This window comes from Crinia signifera, chromosome 2, assembly GCF_055691185.1.
Source record: "Crinia signifera chromosome 2, ASM5569118v1, whole genome shotgun sequence".
Classification (NCBI taxonomy): domain Eukaryota; kingdom Metazoa; phylum Chordata; class Amphibia; order Anura; family Myobatrachidae; genus Crinia; species Crinia signifera.
Window position 1 is genome coordinate 360,941,415 of NC_139218.1, and position 25,984 is coordinate 360,967,398.

The following is a 25,984-nucleotide window of genomic DNA, read 5'->3' on the forward strand; positions in this document are numbered from 1 at the left end:
CTGTTACTTTTGTCTGAATTTTCTAGACCTACAGTAACAATATAAGATTATTTCCTTCTGTTCAGTGGAACTGCATCAGTTCCACAGAAGTGGGGGCAGGATCCAATGTGAGGTTTGCTGTAGAGTGTGAGTGAGCAGAGGGAACCTGACCTGGCGACACTGTAAGGATCTAGTCCTGTTAGTGGGATTACTGGCACATTTAATGCATGGCTGAGACTACAGTATCTGGTAATAACAGGCGCTGTAGCCGGAATGAAGATCGCTTTCAGTGAAATGTGAATCCTGGATGCACACCTTGGGGTCAGTACCACAATACACCCATTATTACTAAGAATTTGAGCTTATTCTTCCTTCAAATCATTCATGAAATGCACTTTGTGCAGATGTCTACCTGACCGATTCCATCATCTACGCGGGATTTGTCTTCTAGCAAACAGCAATTTTCCTGTATTAAACTGTGTAAAAGCCTTACTTATTATTACATACAGATGTAGCCAAGCAAAGCTTTACCACCAGCCTAAAAAAAAAAAAAATGTATGTGCTAAATTCAGCAGCAAACTTTTTACCGATTGCATATGATGGGTGCGATTGATGATTTGATGTTGTACTCAGGGCCTAATTTACTAAGGATCGTTTATGCTAAACTGCTTGCAGCAGCTTATTATATGGGATCCTGAGCAATGTAAATGCAGGATGAGGTGCAGAACACCCCCTGCCTGCATGTGCAATCGTGAAAACGGCGATTGCAGTTCTAGAGGAACATTGTGACCATCGGTGCGGTCAGGTTTGATCATTATCATGATGATAATAATCATGTAAAGCAGACATACCAGTTTGTCTTTGACCTGTGTGAGGAAACCAAAGTTCAGAGGAAAGGTCCATAAGCTCAGATCCAACATAAAGATGGTATACAAGAAGCATCCTCAATGTATTGTCCAGGTTGACCTAACAATTTCGGAATTGTATCTGGCAGTGGAAGGCTAAGGGGGTATTCAATCCCAGCTGCTATTTCCACCAGGCGGAAATAAAGGCTGTTTCTGACATTATTCAATGTAGGGTCTGTTCTTTCGACTGGCGTAATATATTACGATAGTCCGAAAGTCCCGGCATCTGCAAAAACGGGCAAAGAGAGTCAGAAACGGCCGCGGAATCTGCAGATTTACCTCCATAGGGAGACAAACCTCTTGTCGGCGAGTACCAGCTGGGATTCAATACTGTTGGCTACTATTTCCGCTCAGGATTGAATACCCCCAAAAATCAAAACCTCTATGGCTACAAAACAAAGAATTATTAATTGAACATTTCAAGTAATACTGTACACACTTCATAGAATTCTCTGGGTACAAGCAGTAATCCATGGGATGTCATAATCTATAATATTTAGTATCAGATGGGTCGCTTTCTAATTCTGTCCCAAACTACGGGGTTAAGAGTTTACCCAACAGCAGAACCAGCGCTACAAACAGTGACGTATTCATTTGCACCTGTGCTGGATTCAGTACATTCCATCCAATTTTAGATGTGCTTGATAGCCTTTAAGACTAATTAAGACTAATGACAAGACATTTTAAAAAGCAAATGACACGGTCACATCTGTATATTACATATGGGCCAGTAGTTCTGTAACTATCACTACATGATTCATACCAGTTATCAGCTCTGTCGTCTCCTGGCTGTGGTGGATGTTGGAGCATTCTGGGAACAGTAACAACCTGTTGATGTATTTTCTCTCCCCTGTCCTCATAGTTACCATCTCTGTAATGATCGCCGTTATTCTCTTAACAGATTTAATTGAACATTTCAAGTAATACTGTACACACTTCATAGAATTCTCTGGGTACAAGCAGTAATCCATTGGACGTCATAATCTATAATATTTAGTATCAGATGGGTCGCTTTCTAATTCTGTCCCAAACTACGGGGTTAAGAGTTTACCCAACAGCAGAACCAGCGCTACAAACAATGACGTATTCATTTGCACCTGTGCTGGATTCAGTACATTCCATCCAATTTTAGATGTGCTTGATAGCCTTTAAGACTAATTAAGACTAATGACAATACATTTTAAAAAGCAAATGACACGGTCACATCTGTATATTACATATGGGCCAGTAGTTCTGTAACTATCACTACATGATTCATACCAGTTATCAGCTCTGTCGTCTCCTGGCTGTGGTGGATGTTGGAGCATTCTGGGAACAGTAACAACCTGTTGATGTATTTTCTCTCCCCTGTCCTCATAGTTACCATCTCTGTAATGATCGCCGTTATTCTCTTAACAGATTTTCACTGCCTTACCACCTTTCACGCTGGGAATCTGCGAACGCTCCTGCAGCCAAGATAGCATGCTAAGATTCCCACAGCTCTACAAAATCACTCAGAATGCAGATGGATTTAACACAAGAGTAAGTCTAATAGCTGTTTATCCAGTGCTTACATTTGTAGGACTTTTAGTAAACGGTTGCTATAAACTATGGGTGAAATTTAATAGGATGAGAGATTCAGAAAGTGAGAGATTTGGTAAGAAATCTCCATTTTTTTAAAGCGGCAATCAAAATCAAACTGGTTTTGCAGTGTAAATGATTGCCGCTTTTAAAAAACTTTCTGATTCTCTCATCCTATTACATTTCACCCTATTTGTCTTTATTTACTTTTGTTATAATAATCACAAGAAAGATACATTAAATGGTCATACAGAAAATACTGTACTTTATACAATGAGTACTGTTGCTTTTAATACTAAAGGTTGAGTATCCCTTATCCAGATATCTATTATCCAAATTATTCCGAAAACCATAGTATCCACAATTAATTTTTTTTTCCTTTTTTTTGATAAAAGCACTACTGGGGATATCTGTACCAGCACTACTGGGGACATGGCATGGGACATTTTATCCTGGCTGAACTTGGAGTGGGCATTGACGTCATGTGACATGCCTACATGTGGAGGGGAACGTTCAGTAATTTTATGGGTATGCCCATAACACGCTGGAAGTTCCCCTGCTCCAGCCCCCTACCCCGGGCCACCGAGAGGGGGAGCAGGTACTAATTACCCAGGCACGGGCTTGCTGAAGGGGCCTGGCGGAGGCCCTGGTCCGACCCTCTCCCCCTCCGTCCTTCTCTGGCGGAAGCACACACGTACAGCATGTGGTTTGCCGACAGCAAGCTCTGCATGAGCGGTTTACTGATAAAAATTTTTGGGGGGTGGCCTAATCACAGGAGGTGGCCACACCTCCTGCAATTAGGCCACCCCCCCATTTTACCGGAGCCTGGCATACCTCTTGTCGGCTCTGCCCCTACCCACTCCCACTCCTCACACTGTAGAGTGGACAACCCAGTGAGTGCATATGCAGACCCCACCATCGGTCAAGAGACCGAATTCGTCCTGCAACAAGGGGGTCTCAATCACCCTAAAACTTTGTTTTATGTACAAAATTGTATATATTTGTGTGTATTTCATGTGTTTGATGTGTTTATACAATATATATGCACAATTCCGCTCTCAACACTCCACTGAGACAGCACTGACTAAAGTGGTGAATGATCTGGTAACTGCTAAGGCTAAAGGCCATTACTCACTACTTATTCTTCTAGATCTATCTGCTGCATTTGACACTGTGGATCACACTCTTCTTGTAGAAATACTACACTCCCTAGGTCTTAATGATACAGCCCTTTCCTGGTTCACATCTTACCTATCTGATCGCTCTTTCAGCGTTCGCTTCTCTGACTCTACTTCCTCTTCACTACCTCTGTCAGTCGGAGTTCCGCAAGGCTCAGTCTTAGGTCCTCTGCTGTTCTCCATCTATACTTCCTCTCTTGGCAAACTAATAAGCTCTTTCGGATTTCAGTATCACTTATATGCGGATGATACTCAAATCTATCTATCAACCCCAGACTTGTCACCAGTGGTTTTGGGCCGAGTTTCAGAATGTCTCTCTGCCATCTCATCTTGGATGTCTTCCCGCCAACTCAAACTCAATATTTCAAAAACAGAATTACTTATATTCTCGCCAACTAAGAACAGTTACCATCCTGATATCTCCATCACTGTTGACAACTCGACCATCTACCCTACCCCACAAGCTCGTTGCTTAGGGGTCATCCTCGACTCTGACCTGTCCTTTCTTCCCCACATTCAATCTGTCTCCAAATCATGTTACATGCATCTAAAGAACATATCCAAAATACGACCGTATCTCACACAAGACACTACTAAATCTCTTATACATGCACTCATTATATCCCGCATTGATTATTGCAATAGTCTCCTGACTGGTCTTCCCAAGAACAGACTCTCACCACTACAATCCATTTTAAATGCTGCTGCTAGGCTGATCTTCCTTGCAAGACGCTCATCATCTGCTGATCCGCTCTGCCAGTCCCTCCATTGGTTACCTGTATCTTACCGTATTCAATACAAAACACTTCTACTAACTTATAAAGCTATTAACCATACTGCACCAGCATATATCTCTCTACTTATCACAAAATATCTCCCATCTCGACCACTCCGCTCTGCACAAGATCTGCGTCTCTCTTCTGCACGGATCACCAGCTCCCATTCACTATTACAGGACTTTCATCGGGCTGCTCCCATCCTATGGAATGCCCTTCCACACACAATAAGACTCTCCAATAGCCTCCAAACATTCAAGCGTTCCCTGAAAACTCACCTCTTCAGGCAAGCCTATAATGTTTAAGTTCTACATGAATAACCCTCTGAGGCACTTATGTATTATATAGCTACCCTTCTGGACTTGTAACTTGGTGGGACTGCTATGGTATTACTGGTGCCTGTCCTTGTGTTTCCCCCTATATCCCTATAGATTGTAAGCTTGCAGCAGGGCCCTCCTACCTCCAAGTCTGTATGTTGTTACCCAGTTTGTTTTATCACTGTCTACTATTGTAAAGCGCAACGGAATCTGCTGCGCTATATAAGAACCTATAAATAAATAAATAAATAAATAATACCTCATTGAAATATAGAAATATTCAGAAATATGGAATAATCCGTTATACAAAATGCTTCTGGTCCCGATCATTTTGGAGTTCAGACTGACTTTCATTACCAAAGGGGAGAAAAATCATTAGATGGTTGGTGACCATCAATGATTTCTCTCCCCTTGCCGCATTTGAGGAGATGTGTTCCTCTACACATCCCCTTGTGTGCTAGTGAGGGAATGTGGGCTTTCTAGTGAGGGGATGCGGGCGTTCAGCATGGCGGCAGTTGGCAAAGCTTGAAGAGAGATAAAATTGTGAGATATAATGTAGCAACCAATCCGCTTCTGTCATTTTTCAAATGCAGCCTGTAAAATGTAAGGCAGAAGCTGACTGGCTGGAACTTTATCTCTCAAAACTCTCTCTCTCTCTCTCTCTCTCCGAGCTTTGATAGAACCTCTCCTCAGGGCTCTAGTCATTACTATTTGCTTTGTTCTCCCATTTGTGCTATTGGCGAGTCGCTGGGATGTCAGCACACAGGGCCGGTGCTAGGGTGTCCGGCGCCCTCCTGCAAACCATACATTTTGCACCCTTTCATATTGCCATTGCAACAAGCTGAAGCCCGATTGTGGGAGTGTATGCAACATGCGATCTATGGAGGATCTCGGGTGCATGTACATGTATACATACACCGTCTCAGTGCTGTGTCCGCAAAATGTTGCAGGCACTAATGGTTCCCATACACGCTGTGAGAATCGCATACGTTATGGGCTAGATCGCATCGCACAGCATGCATGCAATGTGTGTGCGATGTCAGGGCCGGTGCTACGGTGTCCGGCGCCCTCCTGCAAACCATACATTTTGCGCCCTTTCATATTGCCATTGCAACAAGCTGCAGCCCGATTGTGGGAGTGTATGCAACATGCGATCCTATCTCCGGTGCATGTACATGTATGCATACACCATCTCAGCGCTGTGTCCGCATATGTGCAGCACTCGTGACTGAGGGGGAAAGGAGGAGAGAGAATGAGGAGATGGAAGAAGAGGGGGTGAGATAGAGGGGCCGGAGTGTTGAGGACTGGCAGGGGCACAGGCACAGCACACTGAGAAGAGGGAAGGAAGGGGAGGCGGCGCTGCTGGCTGTTCGTCATTTGATTGACAGCTGACAGGCGCAGGGAGCAATGGGTAGGGGCCGGATCCGGACATGACATGTCATCCAGGCATTCACAGACAGCGCTACATGCCTCAGCGCAAGTGTCCGTGAGGAAGAGGGGGCAGGTCGCAGGAGGAGGACAGTGTGTGCGCGGTGCAGGGAGCTGCTCAGCCTCTGTATACTGCCACCCACTGTCAGACAGGCAGGGAGGGCGGTGTGCAGGAGGCAGTGACAGTGAGGGCTGAGGCAGCTTTAGCAGAGCAGGGAGGGAGACAGCGCCTTTTCAGCATGGCGCCTCCCTGCTTTGCTGCTGAGTGGGTAGCGCCGGCCCTGTGCGATGTGATCCGAAAGCAGTACAAAAAGTATGTGCAGCACTCGTGACTGAGGAGGAAAGGAGGGGAGAGAAGGAGGAGATGGAAGAAGAGGGGAGGAGATAGAGGGGGCGGAGTGTTCAGGACTGGCAGTGGCACTGGCACAGCACACTGAGAAGAGGGAAGGAAGGGGAGGCGGTGATGCTGCCTGTTCGTCATTTGATTGTCAACTGACAGACGCAGGGAGCAATGGGTAGGGGGTGGATCCGGACATTCATCCAGGCATTCACAGACAGCACTACATGCCTCAGCGCAAGTGTCCGTGAGGAAGAGGGGGCAGGTCGCAGGAGGAGGACAGTGTGTGCGCGGTGTAGGGAGATGCTCAGCCTCTCCATACTGCCGCCCGCTGTCAGACAGGCGCTGCGGGCGGCCTGCAGGAGGCAGTGACAGAGGGCTGAGGCAGCTTTAGCAGAGCAGGGAGGGAGACAGCGCCTTTTCAGCATGGCGCCTCCCTGCTTTGCAGGAGCTGCTGAGTGGGTAGCGCCGGCCCTGTAGCACATGTGCAAGCCGGGGCCACTAGGTGCATGGTAGGAATTTATGCCCCTGTCTGCATGCATTAGCCCTAATGAGTGCCAGGACTCTGCAAGAGATCTCACATACAATATTTGCAAGTGCTTTAGGCTTTTTGTTTCACGCCTAGTATTATGTGGGCAATGAGATGTAATAAAGAATCTTTTACTAGAATAAAAGAGACACTGGCAAATCTAGGTATTGCCTTGCTCCAGAATCCGCCGGTTATGACTTGTCTCTTGGTCAGTTTTGGTGATATCACGGTTTTGTCTTGTTTTAGGTGTTTTGGGGCCACTGTATCAATGCCTTGGTGCACTCTCTCATCCTCATCTGGTTCCCAATGAAAATGATGGAACACGGTAAGTAAATGACTATTTCAGTAACTGAGATACAGAACAGTACTGATTTCTTGCCAATGCAGTTGTAGATTTCATTAGCAGAAATAACGAAGGGAAACCAGGGTTACAGGAGGCTGAAGACAATGCCTGTGACTGACAGGCCGTGAACTCCTTTCTTTTTCTTTTTTTTTTACCAATTAAGACACATTTTTATACCAGTTCCCTGACTCATCAATCACTCACCAACTTCAGTTTAACTTTTTTTGCACTTTGTTGACTTCTTCCACTTTCTTAACTTTAAACTGCCAGGAAACTTTCTCCATCCTATTATTGAGGACACGCCTCCCCTGGGAAGGAGAATGGAATCCATGTTATTATGACATTGTAAAACACTGCATTATGCATTGAGCCTATCCTATAAAACTCAAACGCTGCCCTAAACCAGGAGGAAAAGTGCAAGGAAAGAATAACAATGCTTTAGATCCAGCCTGTAGAAACTGCGGGAAGTTTTTATTTTATTATTATTTTTACTTATTTGTTTTTATTGCAAGTATTCAATGAAGACTTCAGAGGTTATTAATGAACATGATAGTATGCGATTATAGCTTCATTGTTTTTTTTTTTCAGAAGTTCACATATTTGTCCTCATTGTCCACAGAGACGCGACCTGTTTCTATTTTTGGCATTCATTTATACAGGATTATTAGATAGACAGTCAATACAGATGGAGCCATCTTCAGCAGGTGCGCCAGTGACACAGTCCTGGTGGCTGGTGCCCCTGTGCACGTGGATACATGCTCCTACTGTAGGTCTACCCCAAAAGGTCAACATGCAATAGGGCAACAGGGATAAAAGGTTAACTAGATCAAAAGGTCAACATGGGAAAGGTCACCATTGTCAAAAGGTCGACAGGGTGAAAAAAGATCTGCATGAAAAAGGTAGACACATGAAAAGCTTCAGTTTTTCACAAAAACTGTTGACATGGACCCCCAATTAGTGTGATACGTACCCTTGCATGGCTCGCTCTGCCATGATTCGGGTTCGGTGCTTTGCTAAGCTAAAAACATTATTATCTTCTCCCTCTATGGCGATAATGGATGGTGAAGTAAGTTTAAAAAAAACAAGCCGTTTAAAAAAAACACAAAAAAACATGAAAAACTCATGTCGACTTTTTCACGTGTCTATATTTTTCACAGCAACCTTTTGCTGTTGAGACATCCTGTGCAACCAGAGGAGACATGACAAAATCCAAGAGGCGTTTCCACAGGATGCAGTCACTTTCCTGGCGGTCGGAATCCCGGCGGTCAAAATCCTGACGCCGGAATCCCGACTGCCAAAATCCCTGCACTTCCTCCCTCTGTGGGTGTCCACGACACCCATAGAGGGATAAGAAATAAGTGTGCCTAACGTAGCGAGACACCGGGCCCGCTGCTTGGCGAGCCCGCAAGGGGGAGGGGCGACCCACGTCCCCCCCTTGTCGGGATTTCGGCGGTCTGAATTTTTACCGCTGGGATTCCATACCAATTCCGTTTCCATTGCTCCTCTGAACAATCATTACAAAACACTGTGATTGGCACCACAAAATGTAAAGCCATGTTGCTGGGGGTGACATTTGTCATCCTCAACAAATGGTCCCTCGTACAATCCCAGGCTTAGGTAATTAGTACACCCCCTTTTGGTGACTCTGTAAAAGACATGCAAATTACCATAAAAATACCTCTTGACCTAAATTAGTACTGTCAAGCGAACTCCCAGGATACTGCATTTCAAAAGTGCATGGATAGTACATGGTACATGGTACATGCTAGCCAACTAACCCGTAATAATGGGCCGATTCAGGTTGATCCAGAGACCTATCAATTATTCAATGACTGCGCGTGCGAACAGTATGCTATGCGCAAACTGAACACGCAGTTCGCCGTGCCCGCTCGCACCAAGCGTCTGCACATAACTGCGCATACGGGGACCGATTAAATCAGAATAACCCCCTTTGTCAAAATAGGTGTGAAAATTGCAAACCTTTTTTATTAACCCTTTGAGTGCCAACGTTGCTGTGAGAGATCCCCAAAATATCCAAATAAAATGCTAACGCCGTTCGCAGCGACTGATTTTTTTGGTGGGTGCAATATTGAACTAAACTTCAATGAATTGACTTGGCCGTATTTGTATTTATTGATACTAAAAGAACAGTCGCTGTGAGCGATGATGCCATTTTTAGCGGATATTTCGAGGATCGCTCACAGCAACGGTGGCACTCAAAGAGTTAAGTGTTTTTAGGAATTCGTTGGCAACCAGACCGGCCTGTCATAGCAAGGTGTCATTAGAACAATGCCGTGTTTCGCAGTACCTTACTGAGATTAGATTATTCTGCTCATTTTTAGTCTACAACTGAATGGATGTTGTGCAATAAAGGTGTCTCCGATAGTCCTGAGATAAGAAGCTTACAGGCGGATAGCCCCCCACATTGGCTTATACCGCTGATTATCAGCACAGTGACTTTCTCAGTGTTTATCACCGAGCTATGAACTCTCTTGTGTCAATGCAAATCCGCTGACAAATTCTTTATCCTTGGCTTATCCCTTCTTTACAACTTGCGATACTGATTTATGCATTTTGGAACACGCACATCACTTTGCTAAGACTACAATGTGGGCTGAAGGATTTTGTCTCCTAGACAAGCAGAACAAGCAATGTGGGAAATTTGTTTCTGAGGCTTGCACCTTGGAACGCTGCGAGTGCAATAAATCAAAGCTGTTTAATCAGCATCTTGTTATGTACACAAGATATATGCCTAATTTGAGTGCGATAAATCACTTCTGATTTGTAGCGTATGACAGTGCAGAGATGGCAAGGGAACCATAATCTAGAAATAACCCATCTTCTTGCCACATCTCTGTCATTCATTAGGTGTGGAATGAGTTATACCTAGAACAAACAGCTTAGCCAGAGCGGAAAAAACTATTGTAAAAACATAATGGCTTCATAAGTTATTTATTCTGTGTTCCAAGGTGTACGGTTGAACTCAAGGGTAATTTAGGGCCTGGTTTGGGGATGGAAGCTGCTTACACAGAAGCTGTGACAAGCCCCTGTTTATTTTTTGAAACACTGGCCATGCCCGCCCGTTGCCCTCCAGCAAACGGCCGCGGCATACGCAGTATAGATGTCCTCTGGAACAAAGTATGGGCGCCATATTGCCGGAGACCTGCACCTTTCACTGTAGACTCTGGCATAATGCCAGAATAAACCACACCACCAGAATTTGTCATGGCGTCGGGCCGCGTTGACCTGCTCTCTAGGCTGCGAGTGTACGCAGCTATGTGAGCAGGTCTGAATAAGTCCCCTAAACCGCTTCTGCTTCTACTAGCCTAACGGAAAACAAAATGATTATGTAGAGCAGATGTCATATTTAAGGAGACACTTATAAATGTGTTGCATGCATAAATAGTGTGGGACTTACCATAATGTACTTAGAAAGCAGACGCTCATATCACTATCTCATGCAGGGATTGCTTTTAGTAACCATGTCTGCGTTTCATCGACCACCAGATTAATTGACAAAGACATCTCTGCGGTCACATTCCACTTAATACTTAAAGAAGACTCTGAGTTGCGCAAAACAGGGATCATTTAGGGTTATACCCCTTTCACACCAATGCAAAAACCTGGGTTTTTGCCTTGTGGACCCAGGTCAGCGGCGGTGTAAAAGGGGTCAACCCGTGTCCATTTACACGGGACTCCTACCAGGTCCTGCCATGGTGTAAATGGTCCCAGCACGGGTTGGGATATCCGAGTAGCGGAAGCACTGCTAATAACAGAAGCGTGGGATGCTCTTTCCGGAAGACAGCGGCAGGTAGCAGAGAGTGGCAAGCGCACACACTGTAAGAGGCGGGGCTGGCTGCGGGGAATGTTCTCATTCCTCCTCCCCTCGGCTATCCCCATCCATAGACCTCCGGCGCTCTCCTGCTTGACGCAGCTCACCACACTTGCACCTGTCTCCCTTCCTGCTGTCCCAGGCTATGCATGAGTGCAGTGTTTCTGCTCAACTGAGCTCTGACTCTGAGTGGAGGAAGATACCAGGCAAAGGGCATCACCTCATATGTTATATGTATGGTGGTGCCTTCTGTATATGTTACATGTCCTGTGTGTGATTGTGGTGCCTCCTGTGCATGTTACATGCCGTGTGTGTAGTGCCTCATGTGCATGTTACATAACCTGTGTGCGGTGCCTCATGTGCATGAGGAAAAGCAGGACTGACCCAGGTTCAGTGTAAATGGCGCAGACCCGGGTCCAACATGGGTTAAAGTGCTGTGTAAATGGGGTATGAACCAGGGATTCTGGTGTAAAAAAGGTATTACTGTAGATTCAATTATAACTCTTTTACACCAAAATCTCGGGTCCGACACGGTATTTGGAACACGTTTCCAAGCCAGTTCGGATCTGTTAAACGGGGCGCAGTGTAAACGGGGGGCGGTGCTTGGAGATTACCTAATCTCCAAGCACCAGGACCGCCGTGCTTGGGGCAAGCTCAGCACCAAGGTAAGCTGCTGGGCTGCCCCCAGCAACCGTCCGTGAGGTGAATGTATGCCGCAAACACAGACATCCATATATTAAATGTCCCTTTTCTTATGCACATGTGAAGTATGAAAATGCAAAACACAGGGGCGTGCCGCAACCTGTAAATAAGCCCAATGCGTCCATAAATGAGAGGGTAGCGGTAAAAAGTATAAATTGCAGAATTAAACCAAACAAAACTTTGCACATGTGTTTCGTGTAAATTCCTGTCCTGCTCCGTCTGTGATTCATCCCTCACTTCACAAGTAGGCTCACAAAGCCTTCACGACAACATACAATTCACTTAATTGCATCGCAACCTTATATGTTTCTGTTTACCTATGTAAACGTAAGAAAGCTATCTCTTGAAATGACAGAACAGCCCAGTTCATTAAACCTCGGTGCGTACAACAAAAGCTCACAAAATAGTCCCTTTTCAGCAATGTAATTATGTCCACAAAGAGTCAAAGGCTCTTCAATTCCTGCTTCCAGCCAGCTCAATAGTATTATATTTCAGTCATTTCTGGAGGGCTCTACCGAATATTGGAAGAAAGATTCACATTATGATTCCACGTCACCTGGATACATGATATCCCTGAAAGACCAGCAGATGATACCAGGAGCCACTTGGTAGTAACACATGAAGGCATATAAACCAAGTAAACAAATAGATAACCAGCGATGGCTGTGCTTCTCAAATAATTCAGAAAATTACGGTTTCTTAGCAATGGAAAAATGTAATAAAAATTAGACACATACATATAAAAATATATATATGGGGACACACAAATGAATAATGTTAAAATGTGATAAATGCCCTTAATGACACTAATGGACTCCTATATCCAGGATAGTTTAAATAACTAGAAGGGATGTCTCTAATTAGACCAGCAATATATTACTAGGTAGCCGGTTTCAGATGCATGATGCATTACTGGATGGATAATTCTGGTAGATTGTCCGGTAGACCTGGGTAGAATAATGGTCATCGTTGCAGGTCCAATCTTTGAGATGTATCCAGTGATGTTTATATGGAATTCTGTAATCCTCAGGAGTCTGATGGTGTCAGGGTAAATTCATTCTGAGAAGCTCTACGCGTTTCTCTGGGAAAGTATCTCTACCTAGTCATCTAACTCCAGGTAGACCCCCCTTCCCCATCTCCTACATGGTGCCACCTTTCCAGTGATATGCACCAGAGAGCAAAGGCTCTGGCACAATATTTGCTATCACTGTGTGATGCCATCATCCTGAAGATGCCACTGGGAAGATGGCGCCGTAGAGGTGGGACCCGCTTGCTGGGCACAAGTTAATTATACTCTAGGTGCAGGGTGTGCCTATGATCGCCAGATGAATTTTTGCTGCTGCCAAGGGTTTACTCTGATGATAGTAGTATGGTTGTGACTAGTTCCCCTTCGCCTTAAGGACCTGTGGAGGAGAGGGGGTGGGAAGAGGAGGAGCAAGGTCGGAACAAGGGACCCAAAATGGTGCTATACCCAGCAGCCAGCGTCATTGAAAACAGGAGGCGGAGTATCCCTCCAAGCTCTGTAGCTGACATTTCAGCCTCCGCGCTGAGGCAAATGTGACTGCTGCCACTGCATTCTCACTAGGGGGGAGATTCTCTAAGCTAAAAATGCGGTAAAAACCCCGTTATCGGGGTTTTTACCTCATTTTGGGATGCTGTAAGCATCCCCCGCCAGGTTACCGCGGCGGGGGCATCGCCAGAAAAATCTGGCGATGCCCCATAGAAGCCAATGGGCTTCTATCGCAACCCTCCGCCGCCCCGCACCGCCCCCCCGCCGCCCCGCATCGCCCCCTCCCCCCTCACCTGTGTCCGGGCAGCACAGTGCAGTGCTGCCCGGACCTGTGACCTCCTCCCTGCACTGATCCTCTTCCGGGTGCAGGGAGGAGGAGAGCCCGGCGCAGCAGCAGCAGCAGCGCCGGGTGTGGGAGGGAGGGGAGAGCCGCCAGGACCTGCTGGGACCCGGCGACTCTCACCGCAAAGGACAGCTCTTAACGCAAGAGCTGTCCTTTGCCTTAATTATCGCATATGTTACAGCATATGCGATAATTAAATATGCGATGGGCGGCGAAGGGGGGGCAGGGATTCTTAGAGAATCTCCCCCTAGTTCTTTATTACTGCAATGATAATGACTGCGTTCAGCCAGGCAGCGTCTGACCGTGACTTCTCACTGACTCCCCTTTCATCTCTCCCATGGGGCCAGATGTACTAAACTTGAAAAGTAATCAAATGGAGATTGATAAACCACCAGCCAATCAGCTCCTATCTGTCATTTTACAGGCTGTGTTTGAAAAATGACAGATAGGAGATGATTGGTTGGTGGTATATCGGTCTCCATTTGATCACTTTTCAAGGTTTAGTACATCCTGTATTTGCAGCAGAGTGAATACAGCGAGTTTTGACTATAAAAGGATTAGAATAATACAAAGTAGATCTTTTATAAGTTATAAATATCATCTTTGTATGAGATTATTCTAATTATTGTTATAGTCCAACCCTGATCTCTGCCATTGCTCCTCTCTGCATGAATAAACCAGAGCAACAGAAAATACACCCAGTTCTCATGTATGAGAAAACATCCCAGAGGGAAATGGAGAAGACGAGTATTGTAGCCAGGCTGATAAGATCAGGAAGCAATACAGGCAGCGTTCCAGTACAGGAAGGGAGTTCTACAGGGATCGCAGATATTTACATATGTCTCTGACCTGCCACCTGCATCAACCTGAGAGCATTTGGCCCGAGCTAGTGCAATGCTGGCGCTATATGCCGATCATGCAGCTGTCATACGGAATGCATTATCTTTTAAACAATAGGTAGTAAGAAATAGCAAACTGGCTCCAACGCTCTTTTCAGCTTCTTATTTTCTCGTTTTGAAAACATGTAAAGCCACATATGACCTCATATTGTTCTCTGAGATACGCACTGAGGCACATTCTCTACACAATGAGCCACATTGCTACGCAGGTGCATGGCAGGATTTGCTTATATTCACTATAGACAGTATTGATTGTCAGCATGTGGTTTATTTTAATATTTTACTGCACAGGCTGACTAATTACACTGTGGGGGTATGTGCTCAAGGTAAATACACCAGAATGGATTTGCAGTGTGTGTGTTTGCGTGAGTCCACGCAACATGCAACAGTAGTACATATTAGATATATACTAGCACAGGCATGTACCGATTGAGCCACTGTTTCTTTGATGTGCAAAATACTATATATATATATATATATATATATATATATATATATATATATATATATATATATATATATATATACAGGTCGAGTATCCCGTATCCGAATATCCGTTATCCGAATTATTCCGAAATACGGACATTCCAGAAAGTGAAAAAAAAATTTTTTTTTGCTAAAAACTCACTGGGGACATATGTAACAGCATCACTGGGGACATGATATGTAACTGGCACTATATATGTGCAAGACAATGATTGCTTGGCATTCAAAGTCAGTGCTGAGATAGTACACACATTTTGTTTCACGTTTTGAAACCTTGTTTTTTGAACAATTAAAATATGTTTGTGTGTATTTTATGTGGTAATAAAATATATTTGTGTGTATATTATGTGTTTATACAGCATAAATGCAAGATACTTCAAAATACATCATTGAAATATTAAAATATTCCGAAATACGGAATAATCCGTTATCCAAAATTCTCCTGGTCCCGAGCATTTGGATACGGGATACTCAACCTGTGTATATATATATATATATATATATATATATATATATATATATATATATATATATATGAGAGGAGATCAGGAAGAAGCTCTAGGACACTGGTGCATTAGATTACCCTATGTATAACGTGTTTAGAGGAACCTATAAGATTTTTATGATCTAACTGCAAAATCTTTAGGGTGGCTAGCCAATTCTCTGGGTACCGGCTTGGTGAACCGGGGAAGTTTGGATGGAGAGTATGGGGAGAATCTAGGCGCCTTACAGTGGTCTAATATTTGTTATAAAAAAGGTATAGATGTATATGCAAAAGTATACTATAAAAATGTATTTATTATACCAAAATAAAAGAATATATATATATATAAATAGTAAAAGATTTTTTTGGTATACACTAAATTCATACATTAAAGCAATCTGTCACATACAGTAACAGTGAGAAATATAACAGTTGTAAAATTGGTTAGGATGGGTAGTGGGGATGGGGAAGGGGAATGGAGACAACAAGGAGGTGGGTGGGAGATGACAAGCACGATATTATAAAAACACAGACATATAAGGATGTATCTAGAACAACAGGTATATCCCCTTTGTTAAAAAGTATGGTTAGTACTTAGCTCGATATGGGGTAAGTAAGATAAAAAAGCGAAAGTCTTTTTCCGTGGTTGGAGACCAAGAGGTAGTGCAGTAGTCTCTAGGCTCAGTGGCAGGAAGGAAGTTTCTCTGCAGGGTAAAATATGGCTGCTCTTTCATGTGGATAACAGTTATAAGGGAGTTTTATTTTTACATCGCAATTTCGATTTCAGTTTGAACACAACCCACCCAGTGGCATAACTTTAGCTCCGCAGCCCCCGCGCTGGCGGGGGGGCGCAGAGAAATTGTGGGCGCCGCCAGGGGGGCTGCGGGGCTATAGTTACCCGTGGTCTGCGTCTCGCCCGGCTCTCTGCCGGGACCTGCCTGACATCACGGTCCCGGCCGGCTCCTGCTGCAATGAAAACTGACAATTAGAAAATGGCTGCCCCCATACTGCAGACAGTTTTCTGTCTGCAGTATGGGGCAGCCATTTTCTAAGAGTCAGTTTTCATTGTAGCAGCAGGAGCCGGCCAGGACCGTGACGGTCAGGCAGGTCCCGGCAGAGAGCCGGGCGAGACGCAGACTGCTGGTGCAGGACATGTACGGGTAAGAAGGGGGGGGCAGGTTAGGTTTGTGCGGGGGGGGGGGGGCGCCGGAAAAATGTGCGGCGGGGGGGCGCAAAATAGTTAGTTACGCCCCTGAACCCACCCAAATCTAACTCTCTCTGCACGTTACATCTGCCCCACCTGCAGTGCACATGGTTTTGTCCATTTGTGTGCTTTATTGCTTTGCTTAAAAAAAACTAAATTGGGCCCAATTTATTTACTTTTTTTTTTTTTTCAGTTTCTTATATTGCGCAGCATATTCCGACCATTGAATGATGTGGAACGTGCACACATATGTAAGTGACTCTCAGGTCACTTAGATTTGCGTTACCTTCGGGTGGAAGTAGGCGGGCAGCTGACATTCGGTGATGTCAACTGTCCGCCCCCGGCACCGACATCACAGCCCGATCACCATGGGAACGCCCATGAAACGTTGGGAGTTCCCATTTACACGACTTTTCACCTACGACCCCTGGCAGGGTTCTGGGGCACTCCCAGAAAACGCAAGGTTACTGTCCCCAAACGCCCAGAGTTCGGACAGACGGCTCACACTTGCGCAGTCATTCGATAATCACTCTGGCTGCAAATTCGCAGCCCAACAAAGGGTCCTGTATCAGACCCTATATAAAGACTGACACTCCTGTCCCGAAGACTTACAGTATATAAGGCCACTGCCATGCTGGGTGAAGGGAGATTTTAGGTAAAGATAAACAAAGAATAAACAACGAACCTAGATAGATGTCTTTGGAAAGAGTAAAAGCATTTTTTGTATTCCTTAAATGCCTGTCTGAACACAGACTTAATAGGATATAGTCATGAACCTGAAAGTAATGTGATTTAGTTAGTTGAATTTGAAGTGCACTTAATGCAGTCATCCATTTGTCTGAAGCTTGGCCAAGTGCAACAGGAAATAAAATGTGATGCTTTGTACGTATAGGAGAACCAGTGTCTTTATAGTTCAGCCTGGTTGGGGACACCTGGCCAGTCTCCTCTTACATGGTGTCCCCAGAGAAGAGTGTGTGGAAAGGGCTATTGAAACCGTAAGCTCGATTAATCAGACCAGCTAGAGCGGGGCAGTATAATGCTGTGTGTCTCAGCCGCACCTGAGTGTCCTGCCTCCTTCTAGTAACTTATATTGTAGTAGCAAGTGAGGGACTTGTGAATCGTGGAACACCTCCGTTTGTTCTCTAACAATTACAAGCTCAATAACAGATATCAAATTATATATAATATATAAGATCTTCATTTCAACATTGGTCTAGTAAAAAATTGTAGACATGCTTGGCAGGGTAAAGAATGTGCTCATATCAACACACATGTAGGAAGGAGAGAACGGTCGCTGCTTACTGACGTCTCTTAAGTATGGAAATTAAATGCTGAATGTTTGCGTGAGAGAAAGCAAATACATTTTCCTCATGTAGGATAATAGCTTATACACAGTGGCGGCTCTTACCTCATCAGAGGAGAGGGTCTGCCGAGATGCCACCCCCCCCCCTCCATCTTCTTATCTCCACCACCGCCGCCTCCGTTTTCTTATCTCCGCCACCGCTGCCTCCATCTTCTTATCTCCGCCACCGCTGCCTCCGTCTTCTTATCTCTGCCACCGCCGCCTCCATCTTCTTGTCCTGATTACTGTCGCGGGACCGGCGCAAGCCTCTTTGGTACTGCACAAGCGCTGGCCCCAGCCTCTATGGGGCTGCTTCAGGAGCAGACCCCTAGAATTGTATTGACGGTGTTGGGTCTGGCGCATGCGCAGTATCGTCCACAGTACTGTGCATGCGCAGAACTCGTTTTTAGGGACTGCCCTGCAGCTGCACATAGAGAGGCATCCTGGAGGGAGGGAACACCTCCCAATGGGACTGTCTTGAGGGACTGGCAGGTCGGACTTCCAATAGTCACTGCCAGTCACAGTGAAGCCAGTGCAGTCTCACAGACAGGCCCCGCAGCCCATAGGTAAAAACCGCCACTATAGAGTAATATACTATGTTACCAGTAACTGGGATCCCGGGATAGAAGCATCCTATAAATTAATTCATAAATGAGCAGTTCCATTGAGAAGGTGCCTTCACCAGTGCTGTAACTAGAGTTGCTGGCAGCTAAGGCAAATACAAAAATCGGTTCTTTAAAATCTCGGTACCTTTTTTGTATTGGTTCTCGGACACCCACTAGAAACACAAAAAAGCTAAACAGGAGAGCAAGGTAACATGTCAAAATGGCAGATAATGCGTCATTGTGACCTCATGGGAGTATACAGCCTTCTCTTAGCCATCATTCTGCACTTCCGAAGACTTTTCCATGCTCTCAGAACCTCCGGTCCTATATCTTGTCCGTACGTCATCTTTATTTCTGATTTTTCTTTCACTAGCTCATGATGTAACACTATGTATATGAAACGTCTTTCATCAAAGCTCTCTTTTCCCTCCATCATCCATTACCTCTTACCTAATGCTTCTCTCCGTCATCCACTTCCATTCATTTACTGCTACTCCTTGACATTCTCTCCCATAATTCACTGCTTCTCCCTGTCACCATTTGACTAACACCCACAGTCTATCTGTCACCTTCCTGTATTATTAGCCCTGTCACCTACTGTCTCGCACTCTGTCACCCAGTCACTGTTGCTCTCTGTTTCTGCCTGTCACATACTGCCTCTCTACATCACCTATTCCCTGTCACTCACTCCCTCTTTCCTTCACCCTCTCCCTGTAAGCCACTGCCTTTCTCCTTAACCCACTCATTATCATTCACTCCGTCACCATCTGCCACTCCGTCACCCACTCCCTGTCACCCACTGCCTCCCTGCATCAACCACTCATGTCACCCTCGCCGTGTCGATCACTGCCTCTCTGTCACTGTTTCTATCACCCATTGGCTGTCATCCACTGCCTCTCATTTACCCACTGCCTCTCTTTCTGTCATCCACTACCTACAGTATCATCCTCTCTCCCTGTTACCATCCACTGCCTCTCCCCATCATCCTCTCCCTGTCACCCAGTGCTTCTCGCTGGCATCACCCCCTGCTTCTGCCCATCACCCTGTCCAAGTAACCCCTGCTTCTCCCCGTCCCCCTGGTATCACCCACTGCCTTACTCTGTCACCCACTGCCTGTACCTGGCATTTTCCTGTCACTCATTGAATCTCCCTGGCATGGCTCACCATGTATCCTTGTAAACAATGCTGTGGACACACGGTGCAATTCTAGCTATCGATTTTGACTATATAGTAAAATGTCATCTTTGTTTCAAAGAATATCCAAGAATTAGGAAATTCCTTCCCATCCCTTATGTCCAGTTCCTACAAATCTATGGGCCACGTCATATCTTGAGTGCCTGTGTTCAGGACTTTTGCGTCCTTGTTGCTTGTTATTGTCTTACTGTTACTGTTACCGTCCTTCACATTGTTACTACACTTACCCTAGTGCCTCCCTGAACTTCCAACGTACAATAGTTCTATTCAATATAAGAAACCCTACACAGACTAGAACACTGATAAAGGGTTTACATCTCCCTTTCATTTATGTATCCAAGACTGATGAGCTGCAGAGGTTGCTTGGCTCTAAAAAAGAAACAAAATTATTCATGCTGACAGCACTAAAATAATATCGTTAGCACACGCGAGGCGGTGGTGGGCTGCACAGTTTAACCGTGTTATTGGAATGGCTCTGCTCAGTAATTAAAGGGTTAAGCTTGGCAGACCTTTCTCATAATTACATACATGTGATGGAACAGCTTGGAAATAAATAGGCCGCAATAACATTCATATTTATGAATTATGAGGTTAATGGCGATGTAGTTACACCCTTTTTCTGTTTATCTGGCTTCAGCTCAATAGCCCAACCAAGCCTGACCTCAGTGCAAACATTTTTTCTTTATTTTACCAAATGAGACAGTGAGAATTAATCCATCTGCTGTAAATAACTTTTTGGACTTTTGACTTGTTCTGTGTCCGCTAACAATAAAGTAACTGTCTCTTCTGTGTATCAGATGCTGGCTACAAATCCATATAGAAGTGCAACAAGCTGACTCGTCAAATTAAAAAGGAGGTTTGACCTTCAAATTACTTTAATCTCTTGGCTTGTTCATTCCATGTAAAACTGCTACTAAGCAGACTGCATTTTGGGGGTTATTCAGACCGGCCCGCTAGGCTATAAGCCTATACTTAGTTTTATCCTGCACAGTTGATTGGCGAATTGGGGGCAGGCGCTGATGTCATGTGATGTCAGCGGCCTGCCCCCGAGCAGGCATAGGCTCGCCTGCTAAACAGACCTAGGCTAAGAGAGCCAATCGGGCGCAGATATTACAAAAGCACCCTTGAATTAGGACAATTAATGTTAATCAAGTAGGACTAATGGCTGCTCCCAAAACTCACCCGGGCTGTTGATTTATGTTTAGCCGGAACCAGCCGGTGATGTTGATGGCAAGTCGCTTGTAAGCACGGGGAAAGCTCCTGATGATAGGCAATGGAAGAACCGGCAAGTTTGATTAAAGCTGGTGGTTACGCTGGTTCCAGCTAAACATAAATCAACAGCCCAGGTCTGTTTACACCGCTCACAACCCCAGTCGCTCCTGGCAGATCAGCGTACTCCATCTGAGCTGACTGCCAAAGGCGGACGGCTCGCTCCCTGCTTACTGTGACATCAGCGGTTTGTCAACAGGCGGCGACCACTTGGCGGGGTGGTTAGAGCTGTCTACGGACAGAGCTAATTACCGGCACCTGCTAAATTCAATTCTCTATATATCTTCAAGTGCATCTCTCCGTATTGTACGATTCCTTTGTGGATTCCACCGAAAGAGAGTGTGTTTTAAAAACACATATCTATTGCACAACGAGGGATCACTAAATTCTTTATTCTGAACTATTGGTTACCATGACAACCTTATATTGAATCTTCTTCCTTGCTCTAAAAGTAGAGGACTTATGAGATTTATGTAAAAACTACACCCCTGATGAAGTCTCGTTGAGACGAAACGCGTCGGGTACATGATTTCTTCTGAGAATTATGGAACTCCTGTAACAAAGAACTGATGAGAAAAATGCTTTTTATTTGTTGAACACGGTTTTTATTAAATGTGTTATACATGCAAAAATCCTTTGATTTTTATATAAGGTGTGGAAAGACAGAAATTATCCAATAATTGTTATATTAGGGCACTATATAACATTATTGTGGTGGTGGATGTATATATATATATTTATATTTATTTATTTTTTATTTAGTTTTTTTATTTACTTTTACTTTTACTGGAAGCCCCAGCAAAGCCGCCATGCACAAAAGTTGTCAGTCCTGGACAACAAAACTGTTTCTTCTTACCGTTAGGAAGTTTTCATGTTAAACTCCAGCAACAGAACATTTTCAACAATAAAATCCTTCTTCTCGCTGCATAATGATAGTAACTACCATTAAGTAACTAACGATTCCTAGAATAAACATACCCTTCATGTGATTTATGTGCCGTGTATTATGTTGTTACCTTTCTACTAGTGTTTTGTGGTTCCCTAAATATCCAGTAAAACCTGTAAACAATGAATACAATACAATAATTCATACATTTAGATGTTTTAAATGGAATCAGCTATTTTGTTGCTGTGCTAAAGTGAGGTGGAATTTTGTGGTGGGATGCTTGCTCACTGTTACCAAGCAATAACTGGGAAAGAAAACATCTGGAAAATATCGGAGTTTTCATTTCGGCAACATAACAGCAAAAAGAGTAAAACATGCATTGTTTTCATAGTAAGCAGTTTTTGCATTAAGACCAAAGTAAAGCTACTATGATGTTAGATATACAGCAAAGGCATTTGTGTGAGTGAGCTGGATAATATACCTGAAATAACTAGTTTTTATATTTCAGTAGCTATAATTACTGTACTCTTTGTGGATTGGTTGATTCAAACACAGTGAAGGACCAATGGTAGCTCAGCAGCTCAGATGACTGCAGGAGGAGTTGTTTCAGAGGTGGATGCAGTTGCCATAGTAACTGCATCTGTTGGTGCAGCTGATATTGCCTCTTTATTCTAATGCCGGGAAAGTTAGTCATTCTATTCAGATGCAAATGCAGCTTGAGTCCGCTGCTGTGCCACAGTATTGTACTGCATCTTTATACTCAATCATGCCTATAGCTGTTATCCATCCGGCGGGGGAAACTTGCATTGCAATAAAAGTTATATAACTATTAATATATAAAATGCACAGGGGTGGCTAAAGGGGGACCCTTCCTACCAGAATTAGTAACAATTGTTAGCTAAGATATATCAGTTGTTAATCATCACTCACCCCAGTCCTAATGTCTACTGAGCTGGCAGTTCTCTTCTGGGACACATGTTGGACATTTCAGAAGAGAGATTTCCAAAATGGCTTCCAATTTGATTTATTACTGGGCACCACAGCCATATTATGGGTCTCTTCCCATCACTGTTTGAAACGTAAATGTTCAACCTGAAAATTACCGCCCAGCCTTCAGAAGCTTTTTATTTCAAAGTCCATATGTAAACAAAATAACCAGTAATGTGCATTTGAATATTCTTATCAGCAAATGAGGCCAGAATGGTGGGAAGTAGCGGGGAGTGCCAGTAATCACCAGTAATTACCAGTAAGCACCAGGGGACTTACCCATTTCTGTATCTCCCTCTTCCTACAGATGCTGTGTTCAGCAGTGGTCATGTCACCGATTATTTATTTGTTGGAAATATTGTTTACACTGTAAGTACCTCTATGGGAACATCAATTTTCTTTTGTGTTTTCACATTTCTTTCAGTGTTATTGCTGGATGTTTATGCTGTTTTATCTCTATTCTATATTTACAGTATGTTGTGGTGACGGTCTGTTTAAAAGCTGGCTTAGAAACCACAGCATGGACCAAGGTAAGTACCATTTAATGTGGAGAAATAACATGTCATGCTCACCTACCTACTGTGCAACACTTGGGAAAATGGGGGCAACCTCAGTAGAGTGTATTCATTTCTTGAAATTATCAATAAAAAGAAAGACTGATTAAAAATGAAATGTGAATGAAATCTGAGAGATGTTTAGGTTTATTAGGGGTGCTACAAGAATAAATGAGAATTATTTCACGGGCGCGCTGAAAGCTGCCTTGTGGTGGGTACCCCCAATATGGTGAGCCCTAACACCAAAACAACAATACAAGTAATAAAAAAAAGTTGGGTGTCTCCTCCACTGGCGCTAGCTTTAATAGGCAAATACATCCTTTTTTTGATTAAGGGGATCCTCTTCTCTGGTTATACCGATTGGAAGACAGCTAGATGTAAACACAAATAGATACCGCACATCCCTCTTAAGGGGATAATGATCCTCTTCTCCGCCTTAAAGCACAGAGTTGTTTTTTGGGGGGGATCTAATCATAGGGTCCCATACAGTGAGATCAATACGTACACTCCAATAACATGGATTGCCCCAAATAAACAAAGAAGGAATTGTTTATGGTGTAATACCATTTATTGAAACAACAGTTAAAACAATTACTGTAAAATAGTGGGGGAAAAATGATAGAAGTGGACTGTTACCGAAGGTGGTGGAGAAGTGAGATGTGAAACAGTTCTCACTCTCACATAATGGCCCTTATTCTAGTTGACTCGGAAGGAAGCATATTTTCGGACGGCCACCAAATGTTCTTAGCCCCGCCTACCGTACGGATCGCTCACACCGTCCAAATGCGGTAAGATGCCGAGCGAATGGACCGCGAGTGGATGTTTCATGTGAACAACTCCCCCATCTGTGGGAACCTCCCCCATCCTCCGATGGTCGCCGACCATCGAATGATGGACCGAGCGGTCAGACAGCTCCGAGTGCTCCAGACCACTCGGACATTTCTCAGTGCGAACGCAGGGATATGGGCGGGCAGCTGGCATCCGGCTATGTCAGATGTTTGCCCCCCACATATGCGTTAAGGCCGGATTACCATACGTACGCCCAGCGTTTTCATGGGAACGCCCATGAAACGCAGGGCGTACGCATATGGTAATGAGCCCAAACAGCCTCACGCCCCTCTCCACCCCCTGCTCGGATTGTTCTGATCGATCATTTTCTGTACGGAATTCACGCCGTATTCGGACGTGCGCAGCATTTGCACATGCTCAGAAACGCCTCTGCACATGCGCAAACACAATACATCGGCTGTCCGTCCGAACATGCAGCCATCCGACTCAATCAGAATAAGGGCCAATGTGACAGTGGATCCCGGGAAGCACAGTCAAATTAGGGATAGCAGGCACAGGTCCAAATCCATACACACACACAGTCAGGATCATCTGCTCTGAACGCGTTTTCAGCCACTGCCTGTGGCCTTTATCAAGGAGAATGTTGGTAATGATGTCATAGTGTATGTATTACAGTATGCAAATGTCAAAATATTGTTGAGAGTGCAGGTAATGGTATAAACAGTCAATAGTTCCTAAAGAGACAGTCAAAAGTTCCCAAACACGCTCTCTTCAGGCAGCTATTTTGTGTGCGGAACCAAGGTTTTTTAGGCTGTACCCATCCAAATCTTAGGCCCCAGTGACATCACTGAGGCATAAGACATTGCGTGGGGTTGATGGCTAGGGGTAATGTATAAAAACTTTACCTCCTAGTTTCCTATATTTTTACATTTTCTTGGCGTAGAGGTCCATGTAAGAGGCCGGAGGAAGTGCCGCAGGGCCCGATTCAGACCGGCACACTAGTATGTTCGCTGCCTAGCGAGCAGGTAAACACTGTCCCGCCGAACACTCGCCTCCCCCTGCACCAACCGTATCCCCGCAACACGATGGAATGTCTCTTCCGGCATCGGAGTTCTCTCAACTGCAGAGAGAGTATTCTGGGAGAGTAGGCAGATAGGTTTTCGCTTTCCATTCCAGCTTGTTTTCCCATCTTCCCATATCCATTCTGTAGATATCGCATACAGTAGCAGTAGAGTCAGTTGTGGATCTTACTGAACACGGTCAGATTGTTGCTGTACACACTGCATTCTATATTACGCATTGTGCCAAGATGAGCACATACTTAGTAATAAGCTATCTTTTGTCTTGCAGTTCAGTCACCTTGCTGTCTGGGGAAGCATGCTGATGTGGCTGGTGTTCTTTGGTGCTTATTCCTCTATTTGGCCTATCATTCCTCTTGCACCCGATATGCTCGGACAGGTCTGTTATACAACACTTGTGTTTTTATGAGAAACATGCAGTAAGAACGTGTGTCCTTTATGTAAGAATTACAGATGTGGTTCATTGT

At 44.5% G+C, this 25,984-nt stretch overlaps 1 protein-coding gene across 6 annotated transcripts in view; it reads left to right on the forward strand.

The window, feature by feature from the left end:
• The window catches only part of ATP8A2 (ATPase phospholipid transporting 8A2), a 683,532-nt gene that overhangs the window by 497,868 nt on the left and 159,680 nt on the right, over window positions 1-25,984 (forward strand). For all 6 annotated transcript variants that reach the window (XM_083169883.1, XM_083169886.1, XM_083169885.1 and 3 more), the window contains exons 29-33: window positions 2,283-2,405; window positions 7,256-7,334; window positions 23,403-23,464; window positions 23,569-23,625; window positions 25,789-25,896. In XM_083169883.1, coding sequence (XP_083026009.1) covers window positions 2,283-2,405; window positions 7,256-7,334; window positions 23,403-23,464; window positions 23,569-23,625; window positions 25,789-25,896 — 429 coding nt within the window. The remainder of the gene's footprint in view (window positions 1-2,282; window positions 2,406-7,255; window positions 7,335-23,402; window positions 23,465-23,568; window positions 23,626-25,788; window positions 25,897-25,984) is intronic.